General features: G+C 49.8%; 8 protein-coding genes across 8 annotated transcripts; 2 read left to right on the forward strand and 6 right to left on the reverse strand.

The window, feature by feature from the left end:
* Positions 1-458: 458 nt before the first annotated feature.
* Positions 459-3,825, reverse strand: TrAtP1_010301 (uncharacterized protein). Its single transcript, XM_066114645.1, has 2 exons — positions 3,636-3,825; positions 459-3,572 (listed from the first exon to the last, which is right to left on the reverse strand). Exons 1-2 carry the CDS (start codon positions 3,664-3,666, stop codon positions 3,358-3,360), a joined length of 246 nt encoding a protein of 81 aa, XP_065970741.1. The 5' UTR covers positions 3,667-3,825; the 3' UTR covers positions 459-3,357.
* A 102-nt stretch (positions 3,826-3,927) lies between these two features.
* Positions 3,928-5,795, forward strand: TrAtP1_010302 (uncharacterized protein; the record flags this gene model as incomplete). Its single annotated transcript, XM_066114646.1, has 5 exons — positions 3,928-3,930; positions 4,039-4,083; positions 4,723-4,772; positions 4,916-4,946; positions 5,001-5,795. 5 exons carry the CDS (start codon positions 3,928-3,930, stop codon positions 5,793-5,795), a joined length of 924 nt encoding a protein of 307 aa, XP_065970742.1.
* Positions 5,796-6,287: 492 nt separating this feature from the next.
* On the reverse strand, positions 6,288-8,012 carry TrAtP1_010303 (uncharacterized protein). The gene is made up of 2 exons (XM_066114647.1): positions 7,864-8,012; positions 6,288-7,773 (listed from the first exon to the last, which is right to left on the reverse strand). The coding sequence occupies exons 1-2, from the start codon at positions 7,886-7,888 to the stop codon at positions 6,551-6,553; spliced, it is 1,248 nt and encodes a 415-aa protein (XP_065970743.1). The 5' UTR covers positions 7,889-8,012; the 3' UTR covers positions 6,288-6,550.
* A 609-nt stretch (positions 8,013-8,621) lies between these two features.
* On the reverse strand, positions 8,622-9,886 carry TrAtP1_010304 (uncharacterized protein; the record flags this gene model as incomplete). The annotated part of the gene is made up of 2 exons (XM_014089806.2): positions 8,622-9,815; positions 9,869-9,886. The coding sequence occupies 2 exons, from the start codon at positions 9,884-9,886 to the stop codon at positions 8,622-8,624; spliced, it is 1,212 nt and encodes a 403-aa protein (XP_013945281.2).
* A 1,237-nt stretch (positions 9,887-11,123) lies between these two features.
* On the forward strand, positions 11,124-12,049 carry TrAtP1_010305 (uncharacterized protein). Its single transcript, XM_066114648.1, has one exon. The coding sequence runs from the start codon at positions 11,497-11,499 to the stop codon at positions 11,869-11,871; it is 375 nt and encodes a 124-aa protein (XP_065970744.1). The 5' UTR covers positions 11,124-11,496; the 3' UTR covers positions 11,872-12,049.
* A 1,971-nt stretch (positions 12,050-14,020) lies between these two features.
* On the reverse strand, positions 14,021-15,250 carry TrAtP1_010306 (uncharacterized protein; the record flags this gene model as incomplete). The annotated part of the gene is made up of 1 exon (XM_014089805.2): positions 14,021-15,250. One exon carries the CDS (start codon positions 15,248-15,250, stop codon positions 14,021-14,023), a length of 1,230 nt encoding a protein of 409 aa, XP_013945280.2.
* Positions 15,251-16,713: 1,463 nt separating this feature from the next.
* Positions 16,714-17,199, reverse strand: TrAtP1_010307 (uncharacterized protein; the record flags this gene model as incomplete). The annotated part of the gene is made up of 1 exon (XM_066114649.1): positions 16,714-17,199. The coding sequence occupies one exon, from the start codon at positions 17,197-17,199 to the stop codon at positions 16,714-16,716; it is 486 nt and encodes a 161-aa protein (XP_065970745.1).
* A 1,742-nt stretch (positions 17,200-18,941) lies between these two features.
* On the reverse strand, positions 18,942-19,256 carry TrAtP1_010308 (uncharacterized protein; the record flags this gene model as incomplete). The annotated part of the gene is made up of 1 exon (XM_066114650.1): positions 18,942-19,256. One exon carries the CDS (start codon positions 19,254-19,256, stop codon positions 18,942-18,944), a length of 315 nt encoding a protein of 104 aa, XP_065970746.1.
* Positions 19,257-22,291: the final 3,035 nt, after the last annotated feature.

Raw genomic sequence — 22,291 nt, forward strand, 5'->3', positions numbered from 1 at the left:
TTGGTTGAACAATTTCAGCCTTTGCGATCATCTCAAACTCTCTAAAAGCTGGCTAGCCGTCTCATCTTAACGCTCCCATTATCCGCCCTCTTGCACTTCAATGCTCTCCAAATGATGTCCTTCGATATCCTTCACTTGAGTCTTTCATACGTCGCGCTGAAGCATGAGGGATCAGAGATCATCAACAGCAGAAGAAGAAAATCGCGAACCAACATAGAGCAAGTCTTAAGAGATGCCGCGTGTCGTAGAAGAGATTGGTAGCAACCAATTCACACGAATTTCAACATGCCATTCACGTTGACCCTCATCTCTTCGTGCTAACTGCGGGGTTAGAAGTTCAGCTGTCAAGTGTGCCCAATCCTAACCCGATCAGGTCCTTGAGTGTCATTCTAGCGCCAAGAACGCTGTGCTGGCCTTGATTGCATTATATAACTTAACCAAACATAGCCCCGAATTAAAGAATTTTTATTCTCATGTCTCTTTTGCACTTGAAAACAATCATCTATGCGCTATGAAGCGTTGGCACAAATCTTCTTGCAATAGCCCATCGATTGTTGTGAAAAATGAGCAGCCGTATTGTCACACGTGCAATAGCGAATGTAATCTGGAAGACTTGGCCGGCAACAAGAGTTCGGGAACTGCCCTTAGCTCTTCAATCCAAAATGAGCCGCCAGGTCAGCTCAATTTAAGCTGGCCACCATCTGTTCCCTACATCGGATTAAACACACCGGAATTATCGCCTCCGGCAAATGTACAAACCTTGGATCCTCAGCAGGATACCCACGAATCTCTTAACTATGGGAATACTCTTGGACTGGATGAGTTCAGGCTAGCCTGTCTCACAGCGCCAGAGCATGATGATTATCCAGTCCATTTGACGTTGGAAACCTACAAACACGCAGACTGCCCCGAGTTCGAGACAGTGTCATATACCTGGGGTGGAGAGGATGGCGACCACGTTCCATCTCAGCCAGTGTTTGTGGGCCCATACTGGGATGTCGTTTTCCAGACAAAAAACTGTTGGAATATGCTTCGCTCTATACGTCCTTGGAGAGGTGTAAGAATGGTGTGGGTGGACGCCCTATGTATCAACCAAAATAACACCAAAGAACGTGGAGATCAGGTTGCAAAAATGAGGCAGATTTATGAAGAGTGCGCTCGGGTTATTGTCTATCTGGGGCCTGATATTGCGCTTCCGGCTCAAGGGCAATTCCCGCATCGGCGCAGGCTGGAAGAATTAAATCAACATCTGCGTCACTTAGACAAATCATCTTTCGACGACGATAACTCAGGGCAGGTTGATGTCGCCATGAGGACCCTCTTACAGAGGAGATACTTCAGTCGCGTCTGGGTAATCCAAGAATTGGTCGCATCGCAAAGGGCTGTAATGCGAATTGGAGACACAGAATATGCTATCGATAATACAACTGCTTCCCGACTCAAGGACATCAATGCAAACTGGAACTGGGATGAAAGTGAAGCGCCGTGGCTTCAATATATGACGCAGAAATCGATCCAGTTAGAGGACCTATACGGAGTTTTGGCAGTCACCTCGAAATCGCACGCGACAGATCTGCGGGATCGACTCTTTGGCATCCTTGGCCTAATCCGAAGAGATGACAAAGAAATGGCATCATGGCAGCCAGACTATTCTCTATCAGCCCAGCATATTTTCGTCGGGCTCTTGGCTCATCTTATAGTCAATCTCAAGAAGACGCACCTTCTTCTACATGGCTCTACATTATATGCCACGACATCCTCGCCTTCGTGGACTCCATCGTGGGAGTCAAACGAAGCATGGCAATTCATGTTTACCGCCACAGAAGTCAATGGGAATGAAATGACTAGCCGTATGAGCCAATATCTCTCCGAGAAAGACAACTGCGATGAAGTTGCAAACTTGTTCACACTGGAAGACTCTGAAAGTTCTCAGCATTTTGGTAAAAGGGATGCGTGTAATGATTGGCTAGCCGATACTCTTCACTCAAGACCATGGGATCAGGATATTGCCATTCATTCAGCCACTGGTGCCTTATCTATTCAACTGACTCACTTATGCGCAATCCCTTCAACACCGGTTGTTGTTGGAGAGATTGGAGCCTATAAAGTCTTTCAAGTGTCTGGACCAAAGGCTGATATATTTCTAGCCTCAGGCAATCCCCTTGATTCAACAATCAAACCAGGACAAGACCACATATTTATGCTCATTTCTGACGAATCCAGTTTGCTATATTTGATCTTGAGGCAATCAGAAGACGCTTTTGAAGCCAACAATTATAGATTGGTAGGCGCCAGTCTATCCATGTTCGTTAAATCTTCCAACGGCTATGTTAGGAACAGATGGATTGAGAGTCTAGATTCTACGATTACATGGACTCGAGAGCTTCTGGATGAGGCATTTGAAAGTTATCACACTAGCCCAATAAGAGCTTTCTTTCCCCTCGCAAGTACCGGGTGGGATATGTTTCCAGCTTATCATGCCCTCTTCGGCCAAGAAGTTGATTCCCGTTCAGAATTTGAAAAGGTCTTTATTTCATGCTTTGAAGCTCGTTTCAAAGCAAGCGTCGTAGATGGCTTTTTCGAATGGGAAATTACGCACGGCAAAGATCGTTTGAAGGATTACTTGGGCCAGTTACTCCTGCAAAATACAAATGAGGGAAAATCTTGCAGCATAGAAGGCTTCGAAAAGCTCATGTGGAATGGAAATTGGCAGCCGGTCACGAGGTATATTCAGCAAACTGAGTTCGTAACAAAACACATCTCTTCACTTAAGACGAAGCCGTTGGGCTTGAATAGAACGTTTCGGCTACGAATACCAATTGACACAGTGGAAAAGGCGGTTCGATTTTTCTTCTCTTCGGTAGAGAGAATTAGGCGATGTATGAAGATGAACACCAAAGAGGTAGAGGCAGTTCTTCGGGGAGATTCGAGCGATCAGTATCGTCTTGTAGGTTGCCCAATGTTTCCTGAGATGGAAGAAGGATTTTGCCTTGATGGAAGCACGTATCAGGTGCACATTCATTAGTGGATGGCTATTCCTTACTATATACGAAATAATTATCGGAGCCTAGCTATGAATACAATCGCATCGAAATATGTACTTTTTATCACTAAGACAGTCGAAATTGGAGTGAAGGTGTGATTCAACATAAGCAAGCTTAGCAAGCAGGCAGCCAACGGAGTGATCATGACAAGCTCTTGGCTTCGGCTATTTCAAGGACTGTGGGATGACCGTAATTTTCATAATAAAGTGAAAGCAAGCCTGCGTCGAGAGAAAAGTCTTTAAATAGTTGTGTGAGTTTCACTAGGTATATAGACATTGTAATGGCTGGTGATATCAGGCCAAGTTCCTTTCAATCACGTACTTTCGTGAGACTCTGGAATAGAACCCTGGGTAGCGCAATCGCTTGATGGGCCTCCTTTATTCTCCTTGGCCCCAGACTCGTGGTTTATATGTTGATTTGAGCAAGTGGTGCATCTGATAGGCGTCCATGGGTCTTGACCACCTGGTTGTGATAACCATTGTCGAGTTTGATGACTCATTGAGGCTTGAGCCGACCCTGATTTTGAAGCTGATATTTATACATCTGAATCAGCATAAACGGAAGTGACGCAAACGCTTTAACGAAACCCACCGGTTTTCTTCTCGTGGTTATTTCCAGCCATTTTCTAGCTGTAGAGCATGTAAACTTGGATGAAACAAATGTCTTGAATAGGTCAACAACGCAGCTCAGGTAAATTCAGATGCAAGGTCATGGAAATAAGTCCTCATTCAGATAATTAGAACATGAGAAGCAGACTCTATCCATTAAAGGTAGATTGAGACTTTGGATCTAAATAAATACTCGCCATTGGCTTCGTGAGGACATTTTATAGCTTGGGCACCTCTCGTGATATTGCCATTGCAACATCGAATACCTATGTACCATGGTAAGTAGGGCCAGTTTTCTCATTGGAGAACCTGCGCAGAAGGCCATGGCGGTGTGCCGCTTTAAAGTTCCTCATTTATGAATACATGTAACAAATCGTCCTCACCAGCCAGTAAAAGAATTGGCCCTCGAATCCAGCATTGTCATGGCTCATGTGCGTTTATTGTCCCTTGGTGGGGAGGTTTTGGCCATTCAGCGAATTGGCCCTCATCCAAGGCTGCAGGAGCTAGAAATTGTTACTCCGTAGAGGACAGGAAATGAAAATAGTACTCGAGTCTTAACAGGTCTTATTAGCATTGTACCTCAGCGTGTTATATTCATGGGCTAATACAGTGGAAGGCAAGGCGAATTGTTCCCTATCAACTAAACAGAAGGCGGACTAGCCAGTGATACCACCATTGCCACCATTGTTACCAAAGAGTTAATATTGACATGTATTGATCTTGCCGTGACTTTAACAAGTTCTCTGCTATTCCACTGAAGTATAGCGGCTAAATCACGATACTACAGCAGGTTACTCACTATAATACAGGGCACATGCAGTCTTAAATAAAACTGGCGGCATGGAAATAAAGTACTGCCTAGTCCAGCTGGGGGAGCGAATGGTAACTTCCAGCTGATATCGGACACAGGTTTTGCCACCAGGGGTCGACCAATGAGAAAACCGGCCCTCTTAATACCATGCACCCAGGCGGCAGCGAATCAGAAAACCGGCCCTCTTTGAAGGCACAGCCTGGGTCCGCGAACCAGATCTACATATCTACTGCTTATTTTCCGCCTGGTTTTCTGCAAGACAGGGCAGCTGTACGCCTTTGAGCCTCACCCTTTGTGGGAGCAACCTCGGTGAGTTGATGCGTTGAGTGTTTTGGCTTGTCTGAGCGCCGGTGTAGATGAGAAAGCGAGGACGCCGCGTTGCCTTGTCTTTCCTCGTTGACGATGCGCCCAATTATGGATAGGTTTGTGTGACTGACTCTAAAAATGAAAAGGCTCCTCTCATCATCGGTTCTCATTCGAACAGTAGCGGTACATGCAGCCGCCCATCACAATCCTTGATCTTTTCATTCTGTGTAGTTTCGCGCCGGGCTCCCCGGCGCGTCAACTATTCAGAGTCACCATGGCGATCACCGCATAGAGGGCGTAGATGCCGACGAACACGATATTGAATGGTACCTACATGTCATTCCTTTGGACTCAGCCAGAACTAGCGAGGAGGATGAGACCTCCAAACTGTGGAGTGATTTGCGCGAACCATCGCCTGCCGCTCCCGACCGCGACGTCTCTCTTGCTACTGGTGATGGCCTTGACTTGCCCTTTGAGCCATCAGCTCCTACAACTCATTCATTCACCTTGAGAGCTTCTTCCAGAGAAGTCACAAATTCGCCCGCGCCGGAGACTTTGCTATCAACCACCGCCACGAATACATCGATTCCGACTTCCGCTTCGCCTGCTTCATCAACGCAAGTGCCTTTGTCCTACCAGCCCAGCTTGCGCGGCTGCGATTTCTGCCCCGAAATCTTCCTCGGCGTGGACGACTTGGTGGATCACATCGAGTCTGCACACCATCGGGGTGGACGCTTCCACTGCAAGACTTGCAAAGTGCACTTCGGCCTGAAGAAGGATTTCCGGCGGCATCTTGAGAGCGCAAAATTGCATCCATTATCGCGCATCCGCTGTCGTTGTGAGATGCTGTTCCGCAAAGACAAGTTCCGCAACCATCTCAAGCGCAAGAAGCCGTGCGACCCCGTTGTGCCTTTTCTCTGCTCTTGTGGGCATAGTGTGGACAGCGGCGGCTCGAATGCCGTCGTCAGAATGTTGCAACATGTCGATAGCTGCGGGCGGCGCAGGCCAGGTCGGCCGAAGAAGTGAATGAGTGAGCGTAGGAATGGACGGTTATGAGGAGAAATTACAGGTGACGACTGGGATTGGCGTTTGCGTCGTCAAGATCAGCGCTTATTCCACATGCTATTCTCACCCAGTGAGCGGCTTCATCTATTGGGGGTTAAACTTGCTGGGCGACAAGGCTGCGTCGTCATGCCTGTGAGAAGTCTGTGTCTCTAAGGATACTCTTTGGTCGCATTTTGATATCATGCGTTTCGTCGGATCATACAAACCAGTTGTTGGATGATCTCTATCGTTGATCAGTCTGTGTCTTGAATTCACCCGCCTGGGGACAGCGCCGTCAAGGCCCGGGTAAGGCCTCGCCGACTATCAACGCGTCAAGATACCAGGCCGTCTTGTAATCTATATTCTGACTTGAGTAGTCTTGGATTGCAGGCGATTTTCATATGGCAACATGGCCTACGTTTAAAAAAAAATTAAGAAGGAAACAAGGATAGAAAGAAAGGATACTGGCGTTTATTTTGTTTTGTAGCGTTTTGTTTTGTAGCGTTTTGTTTTGTAGCGTTTTGTTTTGTAGCGTTTTGTTTTGTTTCATTCTGTTTCATTTTCTTTCTTGTCCCTTTTTTCCTTCTCTATGAGTGCTACTATTTAGCGTTTCATATATAACAGTATAAGTTCTACTTGAAGTTTGAAAGCCCTATTTTATTGTTACGCGTGTCATAGAATGATTTTATACTTCACGCTGACTACTCCTGACTCAATCACCTAAATCACAGAGGTATTTACTCCCTCTCCTCTAGCTTGCTCATTTGTTTACGCACTGTTTCGCGCATGGTAGTGAGATGAAAAAATGTGTCCGAGGCCGGAGCTACACAACGCTGCCACAAGTCATAATTCTCTAGCTTGCTGCTTAATTCCTCAAGCTTCATCTCCAAATTTTGCTTTTTCTTCTCTTCCTGCATCTCTTGCCGTCGAAGGGCTAATTTCTGCGAGACTGACTGATGGCGCGCTTTAGCCGCGGCAATAAGATCTGGCAGGACTTTGATTGCGGTTCGGAGAATCCTGAAATTCTGTTTCTTGGGTTCGATATCGTTTCGTTGTATTTCTAACCATTCTTTTGATCCTTTTGGATGTAACAGCCGCTGACGTAGGAGTTCTCCCATACAATCATGGCATTGTTTCTTTGCAGCATTGACTTTGCTCAGTTGACGGGCTAAATATGCAAGTTCTTGCTCTTTGATCTGTGCAAACCCCACCATTTCCTCTTCCGTAGTCAACTTAATTTCACAATCTTTCATAGACAGATAATTGTTCACGATAAGCTGGCTGGAATCCGGCAGAAGCTTACGAAGTGGACGAGTGCTGTGGGCGATGTGAAGAAGAGTTAACATTGTCCACGCCTTATCGTCAAGCTTCATCTCCAAGCAATCATCTACATTCTCGATTTCGGCGGCAGTGCCACAACTTTCGGTCTCAGTGGTCATCTTCTTGCGCTGACGCTTGGCCTGTCGTCTATCGCGTTGTCGAAGCCTTTCGGATTCTTGCTTGTATCCCGTTTTCGCTGGTGGCTTCTTAACGATGTTCATGATGGACACATCACCATCGTGGGATGGCGCCGCAGCCTCCATTGCAGTATTTTCAGGAGATATGTTGACATCGCCACTCTTGTAAATGATGACATCTAAGTTGTTCCACTTCGTCTTACTTATACAGCGAGACGAGAGACGCTTCATCGCTCGCATTCGATACTTCAGATGGCGCTGCGAAAGGCCCATTAGATTAAAGGCACGAGCCTCAAGGCCAACCATCTCGCCTTCCGATGCATTTTCCATGTCATTGACAAGATATACATCAGCATGGTTTTCTCGTTTCAGCAACTGCTTAACTTTGAAACGGCCTGCAAGCGATTCGTCCGCAGGAATGATGGAGCCGCGAGAATCATCGGTATCATCCGCCGATGTAGTTTCCTGTAGATCAGGGCCTGCATGCTTGATAGATGGTGCTGCTGAATGAAGTTACGTTGTTAGAGAATGCGCAATGTGCCAAAGAATAGGTGTTTGTCGACAGCATGGATAAAGATAAGGGGAAACCGTACATGACATTTTTAAATGCTCCGTCATTTGGTAGAAGTCTAGAGAAAGCTTATTACGGCGTTTTGCTTTGCGTTCAAAGCATTGATTGGCTGTTGACTGCAATTGTCAATCTGGCCCAACTGCCGACGGCAAAGCGAAATGAAGATGCTCTGTAGCCTTGCGGATGCCATTGACGGCCCAACCCCTCTATATATGTACCTATAACGTGCGAGGAGAAGAGTGTTACGGCCCCACAGCTGGAAGATACGTACCCACGAAATAATACAGAACGAACCGCGTATCAAGTCAGACACAATCGTTAATCAGCCATACTGAGCGTCATTAATATAATCGTGTATTTAATGCAGGAAGCATGATTAGTGGAACTGCTCAATTACTAGAGTAATTATAAAAGGCAAAAAGTCATTATATAGATCTTTTTTAAGTAGAAATATCATCTAGTAGCTTTTTACTGAACGCAGAGCCACACCATTTGTATTTCATTTGCAAGATTGACACCTTTTTTAATAATTTTAGACTGTATTTAAGACTTCGCAAAGTGGCTAGCATTCGTTACGTCATATCTAGCTATTAATGTTCTTCATTTCTAGCAATCAGGATGACTACCTAGGTAGGCACTATCATACACGAGCGGAAAGATAGGTAGTGTATCTGTACGATAGAAATATGTACTTTTATCGCTTCAGCGATATGGAGTGGAGTGAAGGTGTAATTTAATATAGGCAAGATTCAGTCAGCTAACAAGGTGCTCCCAACACCACTACTCTGCTCCGCGCAGCGGCATCCCTGCCTTTTTATAGATGCCATCGATAATCTCCATAAGCTTCACACTTTCATCCATATCGACCCAAGGCCCATTATATGGTTCCTGGTTTTTATACGCCTTGACACGATCCACAAAGGCCTCGAGCTGATATCTGTACGTTGTCCACCAAGGCTCTCCCCTCTTGCCCCATACGGGCCCATCCTTGTAGACAGTTTCAACGGTCTTCTTGCCGCTCTTCTCAGTGATGATGATCTTGTGCCCAATGTACGGCGCAATAAAGGCCGTCAGCTCGATTTTGGCTTGCTCTAGCTCCACCACTGTTGTCGGCGTCAGATCCCAAAACTGTGGGATAAATCCCAAGAACTTTGGCAGCACCAATTTACAAGTGGTGGTGCACATGACTGGCGGTCTCGCACTATCCGCATTACGAATAACGAAAGTTGCCTCCATGGCTTCATCGACTCGTTTGTCAAGCTTGCTGACTCGAGACTTCGCTTCCAACACTTCAAAAGTGGTTCCTTTCACATCATTGGGAGCGGATGCCCAGTACAAAGACCCCGAAACCACGTAGCAAAGATCCATGGAAGCTCCCCCTCCCAAGGCGTAGTTGAAACGGATATCATCTGCACCTATAGCACCAGGAGGTACGACCATTTTGGAAGAAGTAGCCGTGACGTGGCCATATTTGCCGCTTTCAATAATTTCCTTGACACGATGAGCGGCAGGGTGAAGTCGCCAGTGGTAAGCTTCAAGAGCAATCTTGCCAGTTTCTCGCGCGCAGTCCTGAATCTCTTTGGCTTCGGCAGCATTGGATCCAACAGGCTTCTCGATCAAGACGTGCTTGCCAGCCTTTAATGCGTTTATTGCCCATTTATGATGAAGGCCGTTGGGGAGAGGAATGTAGACGGCCTCGACATTGGGATCTTGGAGGACTTCTTCATACGAGTCGTAAACCTTGGCTGCGGTGAGCTTGTAATTAGCCACCTGAGCTTCTGCTTTTGCCCTCGATCTGGCGGCAATGGCAACAATCTCGGCGCCCTGATGGGTCTGGACCGGGTCGAAAAATGAAGTGAAATTGATCGCCGCGGCTGATATGACGCCGAATTTAATTGCGTCTGGATTCTTTTCTTTCAGGCCTTCTTTAATTTTGTTGATGCCGTTCCACCAATTATAGGCGTTGATTATGCGCTTCACATGAGATTAGTATAGATGGCATGGACTTGTTGACACAAGCGACTTACCTCAACCATAGACGGCATCTTGGAGTTGGAGCCGAAACAATCGAAATTATGAAGAATTAAAATGAGACTGAAGTCGAAATTCCAGGCGGATTAAGGCGAGGCGCGGGAGGGTATAAAGTCCGCTCAAGAGACGCGGACTTTGTGGCCAGAAACCCGAATTCCGCGCTATCACGAGACTTTGAGTGAAGGGCCGAGGAAGCCGTTCCTGGTTGATAGTATATAGAGAGTCGTAAAGCAGGGGGTATCAAATAACTCCGCGTCAAAAAGTTCTCAGACTGAGTGCTCCCCTCCAATAGCTTCAACTCGATGCCAGCAAAAGGCGTGTTCGGCCTGGCGATGTGTCCACGAAGACCACACTGAAGAATGACGATTTCCAGTCTCAGGAGCGTTCAAGCCTTGAAGCAGATACGATGAGATCATCCGTTTGGGATTTTAAAGCAGCAATCTCAATGCTCAATGGCGGAAACCAACTGGAAGAGGCAAACAGCTAAAAGCCACATCGCGGAGAAGGAGCTAAAATGAATGCGGGGACTGAAATGGACGCTTACAGATCATGCGAGGTAGCAGGGATAGGAGCGTATACCTGGCATTTATCCACTGAGAGAAGTCTCATTAAAGCGTTGTTACTGAAAGCCAATAGATATTCTGGAGTCTGCAAATGCCTGACGTGATGGCAACCCGATGTCATTCTTAGCATCATTCATTTTAAGTCGTGGAATATAGCCTTTAAACGCACGAATCGGTACTAATTGCGGCAATCGGTATGTAAACTAAGATAAAGCCAATCGGTTGGAAAGATTCCCAGCTATTATGGCGTCAAGGGGCATCTTTTAATCTAAAAGCGCCTCAAAGTTATCAAGGATGAAGAAGTGGTCTGACGCGCACTAGGTTGACAGCTCGCAAGCAATCAAAGAGATGGCATTAGAACCTTAAATCAACTCCAGCATACAGCAAGATCCTTTATTGACCAAATGTACTCGTCAAGGTGATAGATTAGCCCTTGATAACTCCATGCCAAATGCTCGAAATTTCGCATACATTATAGATAGATATGGAGGTTGCGCAACCGTCGATAAGAGCTTGGTACTTGCACAAAGCTTGCCCAGCAGCACATCTCTATTGCTTTCTCACTCAAACTGTAAGTGACCCAAACTTTATACCTTTTTCGTGTCATCTCCAACTTAACTCTTTATTTATGCTTTTCCCAGTCAGATTTCTGCATACACCTTAATTGACACACACATTTCCCTTGCAGCTTGTAACTCGTCGCCCTCTGTTAGTCAGCGCCCAAACGCCACTTAACGCGTCCCAAAACCCAGCCCAGCATCTCAACCCCACCAAAGCTCCGGAAAAGCCCAACCTCAGAAACGCGAGGCTCTCTGCAAACGCGCCCGCGATGCAGACTCGACATGTCCTACTACGACGTTGACGCCATTCTCACCGACGGGGAGGTATGTACTGTTCTTTAATCTCAATCTTGCAGGGCAAAAGAGCCAAAATGGAAGCTTACTTTGAACAGAAAGTCCCCTGTCGCTTCGAGCTCGACGTGCCGTACCTCGGCCATCTCGACAACTCCAACGGCCTCAAGCCCGGCTCCCGCCTCGCGCTCCCCCCTCTGGCTCGCCGAAATGTTCGCCCTCGCCTCCGCCGGCGAAGACTCCAAGCCGCCGCTGACCTTGACCCTGCCGCCCTGCCTGTCCGAGCAAGTCCAGGCCGCGCTCAAGGCCGACCCGCGAGCCGTGGCGCTGCGAGACCAGAGCGCGTACTTTTACGGCGTGGCGGTGCGCATGCTGGATCTGTTTGACGAGAGGGAGCTGAGCGCCATTCTGCGGAGGACGTTTGTGGAGAGGGCGGCGGATGTGGGATTGCATGCGCGAAAGGCGGAAGAGTCCGGGCTGGGAGGGCAGGGCGAGGAGTTCTTGCGAGGACTGGACGAGTGGGAGAGGCGGCTGTTTAGGAGAGGGCATGAGGGGGGTCAAGGGGGCGAAGGAATGGACGGATAACGTGAAGAGGTCATGATGGTTGGCGAGGGATTGGGCGATTTAGGATGATACCCTGGCATTTGGGAACGAGATGCGGATGCCTTGAATAGAATGTATGAATGGTCAGAGACCTGCAATGAAAATAATGATCAGCTTCCAAACATGTATCTCTGGGGCTTCCGACTCAGATATAATGCAACTCAAGACCCGACATTTGGATAAAGCTTGTGGTGAATTAACACGATTCACAAAAGACTGTCTCTCTTACACATAAACCATAATCTCAATACCCTAGACATTCAGCATCATGCACTTCATAGCCTACCTAATACCTGCAGTCTTTTTTCATCATACAAGGCAAGGTCATCACATAACGCATCTCCGCAACTACCAAAACAAAAAAAAAGAAAATAGCCTTCGTTGTAAGCCATATCCATGCACATTTTGATTCCACAACTTCAATGACAGTGATAAACAGCGGTGGATGTGCATATGAAGACAAAGACTGCCGTACAGGGTACCTTTGTAGTGACCTGCCGCCCAAGCATACAACCTCCAACCAGAAATTGGCAGAACATTAAAAAGGCGGTAAAACAAACAAACAGGCGGTAAAGAGGCACAAATGTCAACTATACCAAGTACCGTATACCCGTGATCCTACGCCCCAATTGCTCCGCGCCCAAGTAACAATACACACATGACACATCTATCTGCAGCATCTAACAGTAGCACAGACATGCACTCAGCCTCACGCAATACAACACAAAACCCATACCACCGCAAGACGGTACGCATGCATCACATCTCCACCAAGCAAAATTTCTATCCCAGTTAAAAAAGCAAAGGCAGAAAAAAAAAGGCTGCCAGCTCATACCCTCCACCACGCTGCCCTCCCACACACACAAAAAAAGAAAAAACCCCAACCATTGCCCAATCATTCTTCTCAAGCTTCCCACAAACTTGTCTCACTTTTCCCAAAAAAAACATAAATCTCCATCAGACAGCCAGGGACCATCCCTGCTGCTCCTCTCTACACCGAATTCTCCACAAAAACGTATTTCCTCTTTTGGAGATCTTCGGTGACAACGTCAGCCAGCAGGATCCATGGCCCAAGTTTTTTTGGTGACGTCTCACATGCAAGGCATAACTTCCTCGTGACAGATAGAATAAAAGGCAAAAAACTCTGGTATTGAGAGAACAGTGTGAACTAAATAAAGCTAAGAAAACAAAAACTACTGTAAAGCCCAGTCGCAGCTACGCAGCATGGTATATCAATCCTGTATCCTGTTGTACTACACGTGCGCCTCCAGTGTATCAGTCTAGGTCTATCCTAGGCGCACTTTGAACTCAAACAATCCTGCTATCCAAAACCAACAGAGTCTCATCCAGCATAACATCATACAATTCCATTACCGAATCATGCCCATTTCCCACATATCAATAACACCTGATACAGAAGTAAGAAAGAGCCAGCTTTAATCAGCCTGCTGTAAGCGTCGCTCATCAAACACCGTCCGTCTAGCAATGTATCCGAAAAATAGAAATAAAATAAAAAATTATCGTACAACTCCGCCCGCATTGTAGATGCTGCAACATGCAGGTATGCATGCCAAAGTAGTAGAAAATTAATAAACAGCGAATAACAACAGTATGAGGGCCTCTTGCTTAAGAGGCAAAACGTGATAGTGGCCACTGCGAGCGCTGTGGCGGCTTGTTGAAGCGTGGAGCTGTTTAATCCTGCCATTGGTTAAACAGCCCAGAAACGTATCCAACCATGGTCCAGTAAAAAAAAAAAAAATAAAAAATAAAAATAAACAAACAAACCAGAATAGGAAAAGAAAAAAAGAAAAGAAATAAGAAAAGAAAGAAAACGCAAAGCAAAGTTAGAACCACGTCGAAAACGAGTATACAACCGGTAAGGGGAACGACAGAAAGCTGTACAAATACTCAAAGCGTCCACAAGGATAGCTCAATAGCAGGGATTATTGAACTGCTCATTCCTGTCGGTTTCTCTCCATCAAGATGATGGTTCTTGTTTTTTTATGCTTTTTTCTTTTTCTTTGTAAATCCGCCCAAAAGTATTCCTCAAATCCGAAAACAAGCGCTGCGTCAATTCATCAGATGAAATCAACTTTGGCATGCGGGGCATCAATAAGTCATTAGGTTTTCTTCATTGTCCATATGGTTCTTGCACAGGCCAATAAGCGTCTTGAAAAACTGAAGCCACCAACGAGTCTTGCGACGAAGAAGCCATCTCAATGTCATTGTCAAGTCCAGACACCATCATGTTGAGGCCCAGAGCAGCGTCAATAGATTGAGGCTCGTAGTCGATGAGACCGAAATCAATGTCAGGGCTAAAGATATCCCTAAATGCATCGGTGTCATCCAACTGGCCAACGGGCATAAATGGCACCTCTTCAATAGCGAGAGAAGGGGAGCGCTTGTCTGGGGACTCATAAGCTGCGGCAAGCGAACTGGTTTCGTCACCTTCGACGGTAACTTCGCGAAACCAGAGCTTAAGCTGCTTCATTGGAGGCCAATCGCCACCTCCTCTGCCCCCGTTCCTTCTGCCCGCAGATGCACCCCTTGCTCTGGTAGGCTTGGCTGTAAAGTGTGTGCGCCGAAGGTGGGCGGCCGCATTGTAGTATGCTCCGTATAGCTTCCCCGACGCGCAGGCTTTACACTTGGCAAGCGGATAAAGGGCCCTGAGTTCGGAGGGAATCCGAAGCTCGGCGGGATCGCGGCAAATCCACTTCTTGACGGTACGCCTATGCTTGGCTTTGATATGGCGCCGAAGTTCATGATCGCCTCGAAAACCATTAGGGTATTCGACGCAGTGTGGGCACAGCTTGGGAGGCTTCGGCTTCGGCTTATTCTTGTCGCCCTCTTGAAGAGCGCGCTCCTTTTTAGGGGCAATAGAGGTTGCCGCGTTTGGGGGCAGCTGCTGAGGCATAGGGGCAATAGCAGTAGCCTTGCTATTTTGGATGACGCGCTCCGTAGCCTCTTTGAGCCGACGCTCAACATTGGAGGCTGTTGACTTTGTGCTTTTGATGCTGATGTTTGAGTTCTCTCTTTCCATCGAAGCAGAAGAAGGGAATAGACTCTCCAACGACGCGTATTGGTTAAGAGAAGGGACAATGCCATTGCCGATAGCCAGGAGATCATTATTCAAGTCTGACGCCTTCCTTGGGCTGCTTGGCTGAGAATAATCGAATGCTCCTTGGCTCAAGTGTGGTTCTTCTTTGAAGGACGAGAACGAGGGCATTCGGTGCATGTTGGGGCTGGCTTGAACACGACTATTCTCGCGAGTCATGGGCATGTGCCACGAGTCCTCAGCAACTGAGGATGTCGAGACCATTGATGGGGGGGGCTGAAGGCACGTTGTGGGAAGGCATGTCATCGCGAGACAGGCTTATTCCCGTTGTAGACAGGTATGTCCCTGGATGTATACCAATGTCGAGGGAGTTTAGAGAAACAGAGCGCTCGTTGACCCGTCTCAACGGAACGGATGAGAGCCTCTCATTGCTGTGAGGATGGTAGATGGATGCCAGAGGCAACTGCCCTTGAAGATCTTGCAAGGGCATGCTGAACTCTGAGTGGATGGATGCGTTGCGTTGCATAGGAAAAGCCAGCGCTGTCTGCAGTTGGGGAGGATAGCCGTTGCGGTTCTGTCAGAAAAGACGTGTTAGCATATATACCGTCTTGGCCATGGGCACGATACGGAGAGGGGAAGAAAGAATACAGCAGCATGGACAAGAGGAGAAGGGATATGGATGTAAACATTGGGTGGGTGTCAAAGTTTTCCAAACTTCATGATGGATGGCACCATGTGTGCAGCGATACAGGTTGAGGCACTCACATTGGCAGGCTCGAAAGGCGCAAAGGCGGCATTGGCGCCGAGGGCTCTGTTTAGGGTCGGAGTGCGATCCATATCGGCGGCGTTGCTCCCTGTAAGCTGATAGTTGGGGACCTGGACTCGCGGGGCCACTGGCTGCATCCGCATATTCTGGGCGGACAAGGTTGGCTGCGACTGCTGGCCTGCACTACGGGGAGATTGCTCCGTGGGAAAGTCCATGAGCTGCCAGTTGAAATTCAGTTCTGGCATCTTGTGGAATTAGATGCGGATTGCAAAGTCCTTTTGTCTTGAGAAAGACTATGATAATGTCCTTACGTCTCAAGAGAGACGACACAGGACAGGCGAGATGTTGGATGTCGACAGACACCTATGGGCAGATAGGTAGAGAGAAGAGTAAAGGGGAAGGGACGGGGGCTCGGCGAGTATTAAATAATGATGTGCAGTTGGCAGTATACTGCGTAGTAGGTGGGTGGGTATATAGCGGCAGCAGCAGCAAGTGGCAGCAATAGCAGGCCAAATGCGAAGCAAATGGCTTGGTATGTGGCGTTGCCAGTACGAGAGTGTGTAGATAACTAAGGCAGAGACTGGGAGCTCCGTGTCCGGGTATATATAGCAGGCCAGATAGGCAGCAGCAGCAAGTTTGTGCAGCCAGGTATGATAGCAGCAGCAGCAGCCGCAGTGCTATAAATAATCGAGATAGGGCGAGTAGATATGAAGGAGGGAAAGGGGAAAAAGGATCGTAGGACGGTGAGCGAATAGAGTATTATAATAAATGGCAAGTAGTGTGGAAAATGAGAGGCAGGAAGATGAAGAAGTAAAAACGAAAAATAAGAAAAGACAAGGAGAGTCGGTCAGAAAGACGAGCGATCAAGTCTTGTTGGGCCAGATAGACAGTACATGTATGTATGTAAATGCAGGCAAGCAAGACAGAACAAAATGGAAGAGAAAAGGAAGAGACGGCGGCCGGCCAGTTATATGGTGCACAGCAGCCTCCAAGGTCCAGCGAGCTACAGTCCGCCAAAGCGCAACATGAGTGAAATGGAGCACGCAGTATAAGCCGCCAGCCAGTTGAGCTGGCGCTGCAGACCGACCGCCTCGCTGGAGAGCAGCAAGAGCCAGGCGGTCGAGGCATCTGGAGCGGTGATGGGCTCTGCAGGTACTGGATACGGGCCAGGGTGCGCCTTGGGAGCGGCGAGCACGAGGTACAGCGCAGGTAGAGGAGAGAAGCAAACGGGTTGCATCTGGGGTGGCATCAGATGGAAGCCAAGCACCAAAAGTGCGCCAGACAGAGCGCCGGACGGAGCGCCGGACTGCGGGTGCAGGTGACTTGCGGCGTGCCCAAGAGGCTCAACTGGGCACGGGCTAATGACGGTCGCTGCCGCCACTACTCGCAGCCCAGGTCCCTCTACCGTGCCGGTACCTGCGCGCGCTGTATGTGCGCTGCGACCTGCGTCCACCCCACCGGTCGCCGCTACCAGAGCCCGCCAGCGCATGCAGCCCAGAAGACACGCTGGAGCACCATGGGAATTCTGCGTAGTGGGGGGTGACGTCTGGTCTCTCGTGCTGCTCGCCCAAGGCGCTCTCTGGGCGCTGATCGCTGTAAGCCTCTGGACAGTGCAGGCTTGGATGTGTACACTGTATATTCGATGGCAGCAGTTGAGCGCTTGACAAGAGCTGGAGCTAGACGGCGGTCGGCTCCGTCAGGATTTTGCCTACAGCGTTTGCCCACCCTTGTCTCTCGTGCTGTCTCTTTTTTTCGCTGAGCGTTTTTGAGACGTGCAGCTCGTGTTGCAACCTCGCCGGCCTCATCTCCTACAGCAGACGCCAATCTGCCGATTCGAGAGCTGCCGAGGCTTGCCCATGTCTATGGACAGTCGTTCGCCTGCCCTGCATCACCACTAATTGCTTCCTGGTCCCCCGGCGCAGTGCTACTCTTGGATCGGTGCTAACAAGGATCCGCGGGCTAGACTGGCGATATGGATGGGCCAGCAAATCGCTCTCCATCGCGGGCGTCGCCACCGGAGAGTGGATATCCAGTGGACGTCCACGATCAACGGCTGACAGGAAACGAGCGAACGCTGCCGTCACCGCGTGCTGCTAGCAATAGAGCAGACATACACATATGGTCGTGTCGTACTGCCGCTAGCACCACCCGTATCCATACAGTTGCTAGCAGTTGCTGGCTGGTGGCTGGAGACTGCTAGGATGGCGCGATTGGACGCCCAACCCTGTCCGCTGCTCATGAACCTGCCAGACATCCATCGCGGAAGCCAAACCCAGTGATCGGGATGCGGCTATGCGGCTTGCACCCGAAACATGCCAGGCCAAATCAGCAGAGTCGCACCGTTGCTGCTGCTAGCACATAGCATCAATTTGAAATCTGAGTTAGGGACCGCTAGTGTGCCATCCTTATCGCGGCGTCCATGGGAACCGAGGCCAATGACACAATGGCTGCCAGCTCTCAACCTTGTCTCTCCGGCTTCGCACCATGGCTAAGCCACCACCAATAGCTGCGACTGCAAGAGGAATAAGAAGAAGAAACAACTACTAGAACCAACTGATTGATGTAACTGTACGCGAGCGCAGGGAGTATATCCGTATTAGAGCCATGTTTGTGGCTGGGCGATTGATTGCCTACCACACCAAAACGCCGGGCAAGGCAACATGAAGGCCTTGGCGTCGATGGAGCTGTGTACCACGACTCCCAGGGGATCGGCAGCAAGACGGATGTAGACTTTACTGCAGTGCCAGTACCAAAACAACGTACAGCGTGCCTGTGCCCCTACGGCGGAGCAGACGATGTCGAAAGGGGAAAACCAATGCGGAGATACGGGGCATGGCCAAAGTCTGCCAGACACGTCGACGCTCTGTAGATGTGCGTGCGTGTATATGTGTATGTGTGCGCGCGGGCGATGCTTCAGCTCCTGCAACGGTGGCACGTTCTGGGACCGTGTCAACCTCTAGTGCCCAGATCCAGCACGACGTCAGCCATCTGGATGCCCAGCGGCGCGTCAAACAAAGGCCAAGGCCCCTTCGGTGTCTCGTTGGGGACGCATTGACTCACGGTGCTGTGCCCGTGGCAGCTGCTTTGCATCCTCACCTTTGCTGCAGGAGGCTGCCAAAGTACCAGACTAGTAGCTCCAAAAGGGGGCGATGCCTTTGTCCAGTGCCGCCAGTGTCAAGACTTTTGCCAAAACCATCACTGATCCCCCAAACTTCGGTTAGTCCCAAGCGTTTACCGAAGAGGAGGGGCCTGCAGCAGGCCAAAGCTAAAGCACCGCCCGATCGCCAATACTTTCGTGGCCGGACACAAGGGTCGCAGCTTGATGAATTCAGGAGCCAAGGCAGCAACATTAGCGACAACAGCAGTTCCAGCAGCGACGATGCCGACGGCAGCAGCAGCAATCATGCCTCCCACACCTCTCGCGCAGCTCGCCAATTGGCTGGATCGGCTGGCAAAAGCAAGGCGAGAGAGCGCGCACGACAGCTCTGCCCCAGGCCAAGCCCAAGCAAGCCAAGTCCCTGGCGGTCGCTGGCATGGAGATGGCATGGGCTCTGCTGTGGCAGAAACATTGAACGGAGACTAGTCCAGGATGCCCGAGATCCCTGGTGCGCCGCCACCAAGCATGAGCCTATTTCTTATTTTCTGGCGCGCGTGTCGATACTGCACAGTGTCGACTGAGCGCGTACAGCGGTGGATGAAGTCCTTGCAAGTGCGTGTGGGTGCTGCTGCAATGCGAGCGGTGTCGAGAGCATGCGTATGCACGTCGCGGCTGTATATTTGCAGCGCAGACACACATGCTGCTGCTTGCTTGCAGGCTTACCTGACACCAGCTCATCCAGCGGCCTGCCTTGGGTACCTGCTTATCACCGCTGAGTGCCTACTTGGTACCTTATATTGCCACACGGCGTTCTTTTCTACGTGTTTGCCATGGGCCGGCGATTTGGCGGTGAGAGCCAGCATCCGGCATGCTCGTACGGATGCCAGGTACCACTCTGTATTCGTACTTTGTGCCTGTATCGCACGGCCCTGACTGGCCATGGAGATGCAGCGGCTGCAGTGGTCGGTGTCGAGTGAAACCGGGGAACGGCTGTCGATGCTGCTTGTTCCTGGATCGGCAGCCCACTAAGGCAACCTATCTGCACGCCTACGGTAGGCATGCACATTATTGTGTACCTACCTATACACGCCTGTGTACCTACTAGTACCTATGCCTATGCCAGTGTATGTACAGATATACAGCGGTATGCACATGCAAGCAGTTGCAGGCAGACCGGTCTTCTTGCCTCGCCGTCGTGGATGAGAGCTGCCAGGCCTGATTCGGGTTGGCCTGATCCGAGTTTGGGCTGTTTGCTGGCGCGCGACCTGAGAGGACCGACCCGATATCAAAAGCTGGCAAAGCAAAGGAAAGGGTGGCACAAAGCGGGTGCCCGGATCAGGTCAAGACCGCTGTCGCCAATCGCGGCTGGGCCTGTCTGATTCGACGATGACGATGACGATGAGGATGGGGATGGCGGGGATGGGGAAGCACTGCTAGCACTCGATTCGCATGCAAGGTCCATCTGGTTTCCGTTCGGTCTGGGCTCCATGGGACACGGCGGAACTGTTCCTGGCTGCTTTTGCTCCCTACCGCACAGCGTCTCAGATAGGATCACGCCGGACCTTGTAAGTGCCGATTGCCAGGCCTACGGCGTTGTTCTGGAGGCGCATCCAGGCCAGCAAGGGAGAGAGGCCAGACCCTGGGATTCAGCTGCCCATGCAGCCATTCACAGACCAGACGCTAGCCCAGCAATGCTATCGAGTGCTCCCAGCATGTCACTGGCAGGACTAACCAAGAAGCGTATCATGGTTTTGTCTCCTTACCGGCGCAGCGATACAGGTCTACAGACAGCACAGATTAGGAAACCCATGCTTGCCTGTATTAGTATGTTCGGTCGCAAGAAAAAGCAGCCCAGCGGTACTAGACTACTCCGAATAGAGGCATTGACGTGTTGCATTCTATATCATATCACGTACATACACAGACTTGATGGCTGGAACGCGCCAAAGTTTCAGGCCTGGCGGCGCATGCAAAGATGCGGCCTGTTCTATGGTATATTTGTCCTGGCAGCCCTATAATTCGACTGACAAATCCGCGCATGCGTTTTTGGCACCAGTGATCTGTACTTGCTGTCTGAGTGCCCGTATGATGGGCTCAAAAAACGCTCAAATTGCTCCAGTGCCTCTATTTACGGACCAGTGCCAAGTACAGCTCCGCCGACCGTCCTGTGAGCTGGCTGTTGGAGCCAGGTGCCGAGCGCGATGCGAGTAAATCAGCAAAGGACGCAATTAACTGGGTACGTGTACGGAGCATTTTGGTTGCGATGCCATCCGTGCATGTCACATCTCATTAATCTCCTTTCCAGCTGCCTTGTATGGGAGTTCGCTTAGGAGATGCTCCAGACAAAAGAAAAAGAACCGGAATCGTCAGCCGGATAGCTCCAGCTGCAGTTGCTTGCAACAGATTAATGCCTCTCGTCGCGCTACAAGGTGAGCACTTGAAGCGCCTACCTAGCTTAGCTCGCCAATTCAGCCTTGTCAGGATCACGGCGCTTGTTCTTCCCGTCGATCCCGCGATTCATTCTCCTGCTGCGAGAAATACGAGAAGCGCAACAAAGTACGGATTGCATGCGCGCGATACTGGTCCCTTGCGTCCAAGCCGTCTCTCCAGGCGGCAGCAAGCACGGTAGAGGATTCCAACCCCCACGCAGCAAATGGAATCGAATCCTTCCTCATACCGTCTTCCCAGCACAGACCGACCACCCAAATCCCATCGTCGCAAGGTAATTGATGGGCTTGACGTGACCCGAGTCATGGACTCAACTGCTACAGTAAACTAAATCGCAGGGTATGACCAGGGGGCTTCAGGCTAGGCGATCGCGGGGCTGATGGCGCTTTGGATGCTCGAGATGGATGCTGGACCCGTGCCACCAGAGGCCATGGAACACGTCTAGAAGGCTTCGAAGGCTTCGAAGCCCTTGAAGCCCTTGGCCCGAGCGTCGGGGAGGTGGTCCGTGATGCCCTCTAGTGCTCCATGATTGCAAGTCGCAAGGCATTTTCATGCTCTCTATCCTACCTAGTCGTCCTTCGTAGTAGGCATTGATGTGTTGGCAAGTGGCTTTAATCGCTCAATGCAACCGGTTGCTAATCGCAGCTGCGCGAGCGTCTCGCTGACCTCACCCCCAAACTTGTTTTCAGCTCTACAAGGCCGCGTCTCCGAGTTCGCAAGGAAGAGGCGAGACGGAGTTTTAACGAAACGAAACACTACCGGAGAGTCCAGGCTTGGTGGCTCGAGCGCCAAATATGACCAAATGCTTTTATCATGTGAAAAGTCACAGCCTTCGAGCCCGGTTGGTGTGTGACCTCTTTCTGCTTTCTCCGAGGACCCTGGAACGCTGCTCTCTCTCTATCTTGTTAGTGGCCAATTGCGCTGCTGCGATTGAGTCTGGGGTCAGGCCAGGCCGTGACTCAGATTTGCCGTGCCGATGTGCGTCAACAGCCAACCGCCATCGCAAATCGTAAACGGTAACCTGCATTTGACCGAA

This window comes from Trichoderma atroviride, chromosome 5 (assembly GCF_020647795.1).
Source record: "Trichoderma atroviride chromosome 5, complete sequence".
NCBI lineage: Eukaryota > Fungi > Ascomycota > Sordariomycetes > Hypocreales > Hypocreaceae > Trichoderma > Trichoderma atroviride.

What these genes read in the sequence shown, in the direction of transcription:
- TrAtP1_010301 (XM_066114645.1), bottom strand. Translation starts at nt 3,666, where the DNA reads ATGGCTGGAAATAACCACGAGAAGAAAACCG. An exon ending in TAACCACGAGAAGAAAACCG is followed by an intron (nt 3,573 to 3,635) that starts GTGGGTTTCGTT and finishes TATAAATATCAG; the next exon opens with CTTCAAAATCAGGGTCGGCT.
- TrAtP1_010305 (XM_066114648.1), top strand. Translation starts at nt 11,497, where the DNA reads ATGTTCGCCCTCGCCTCCGCCGGCGAAGACTCCAAGCCGCCGCTGACC.
- TrAtP1_010303 (XM_066114647.1), bottom strand. Translation starts at nt 7,888, where the DNA reads ATGACGGAGCATTTAAAAATGTCAT. An exon ending in GGAGCATTTAAAAATGTCAT is followed by an intron (nt 7,774 to 7,863) that starts GTACGGTTTCCC and finishes AACTTCATTCAG; the next exon opens with CAGCACCATCTATCAAGCAT.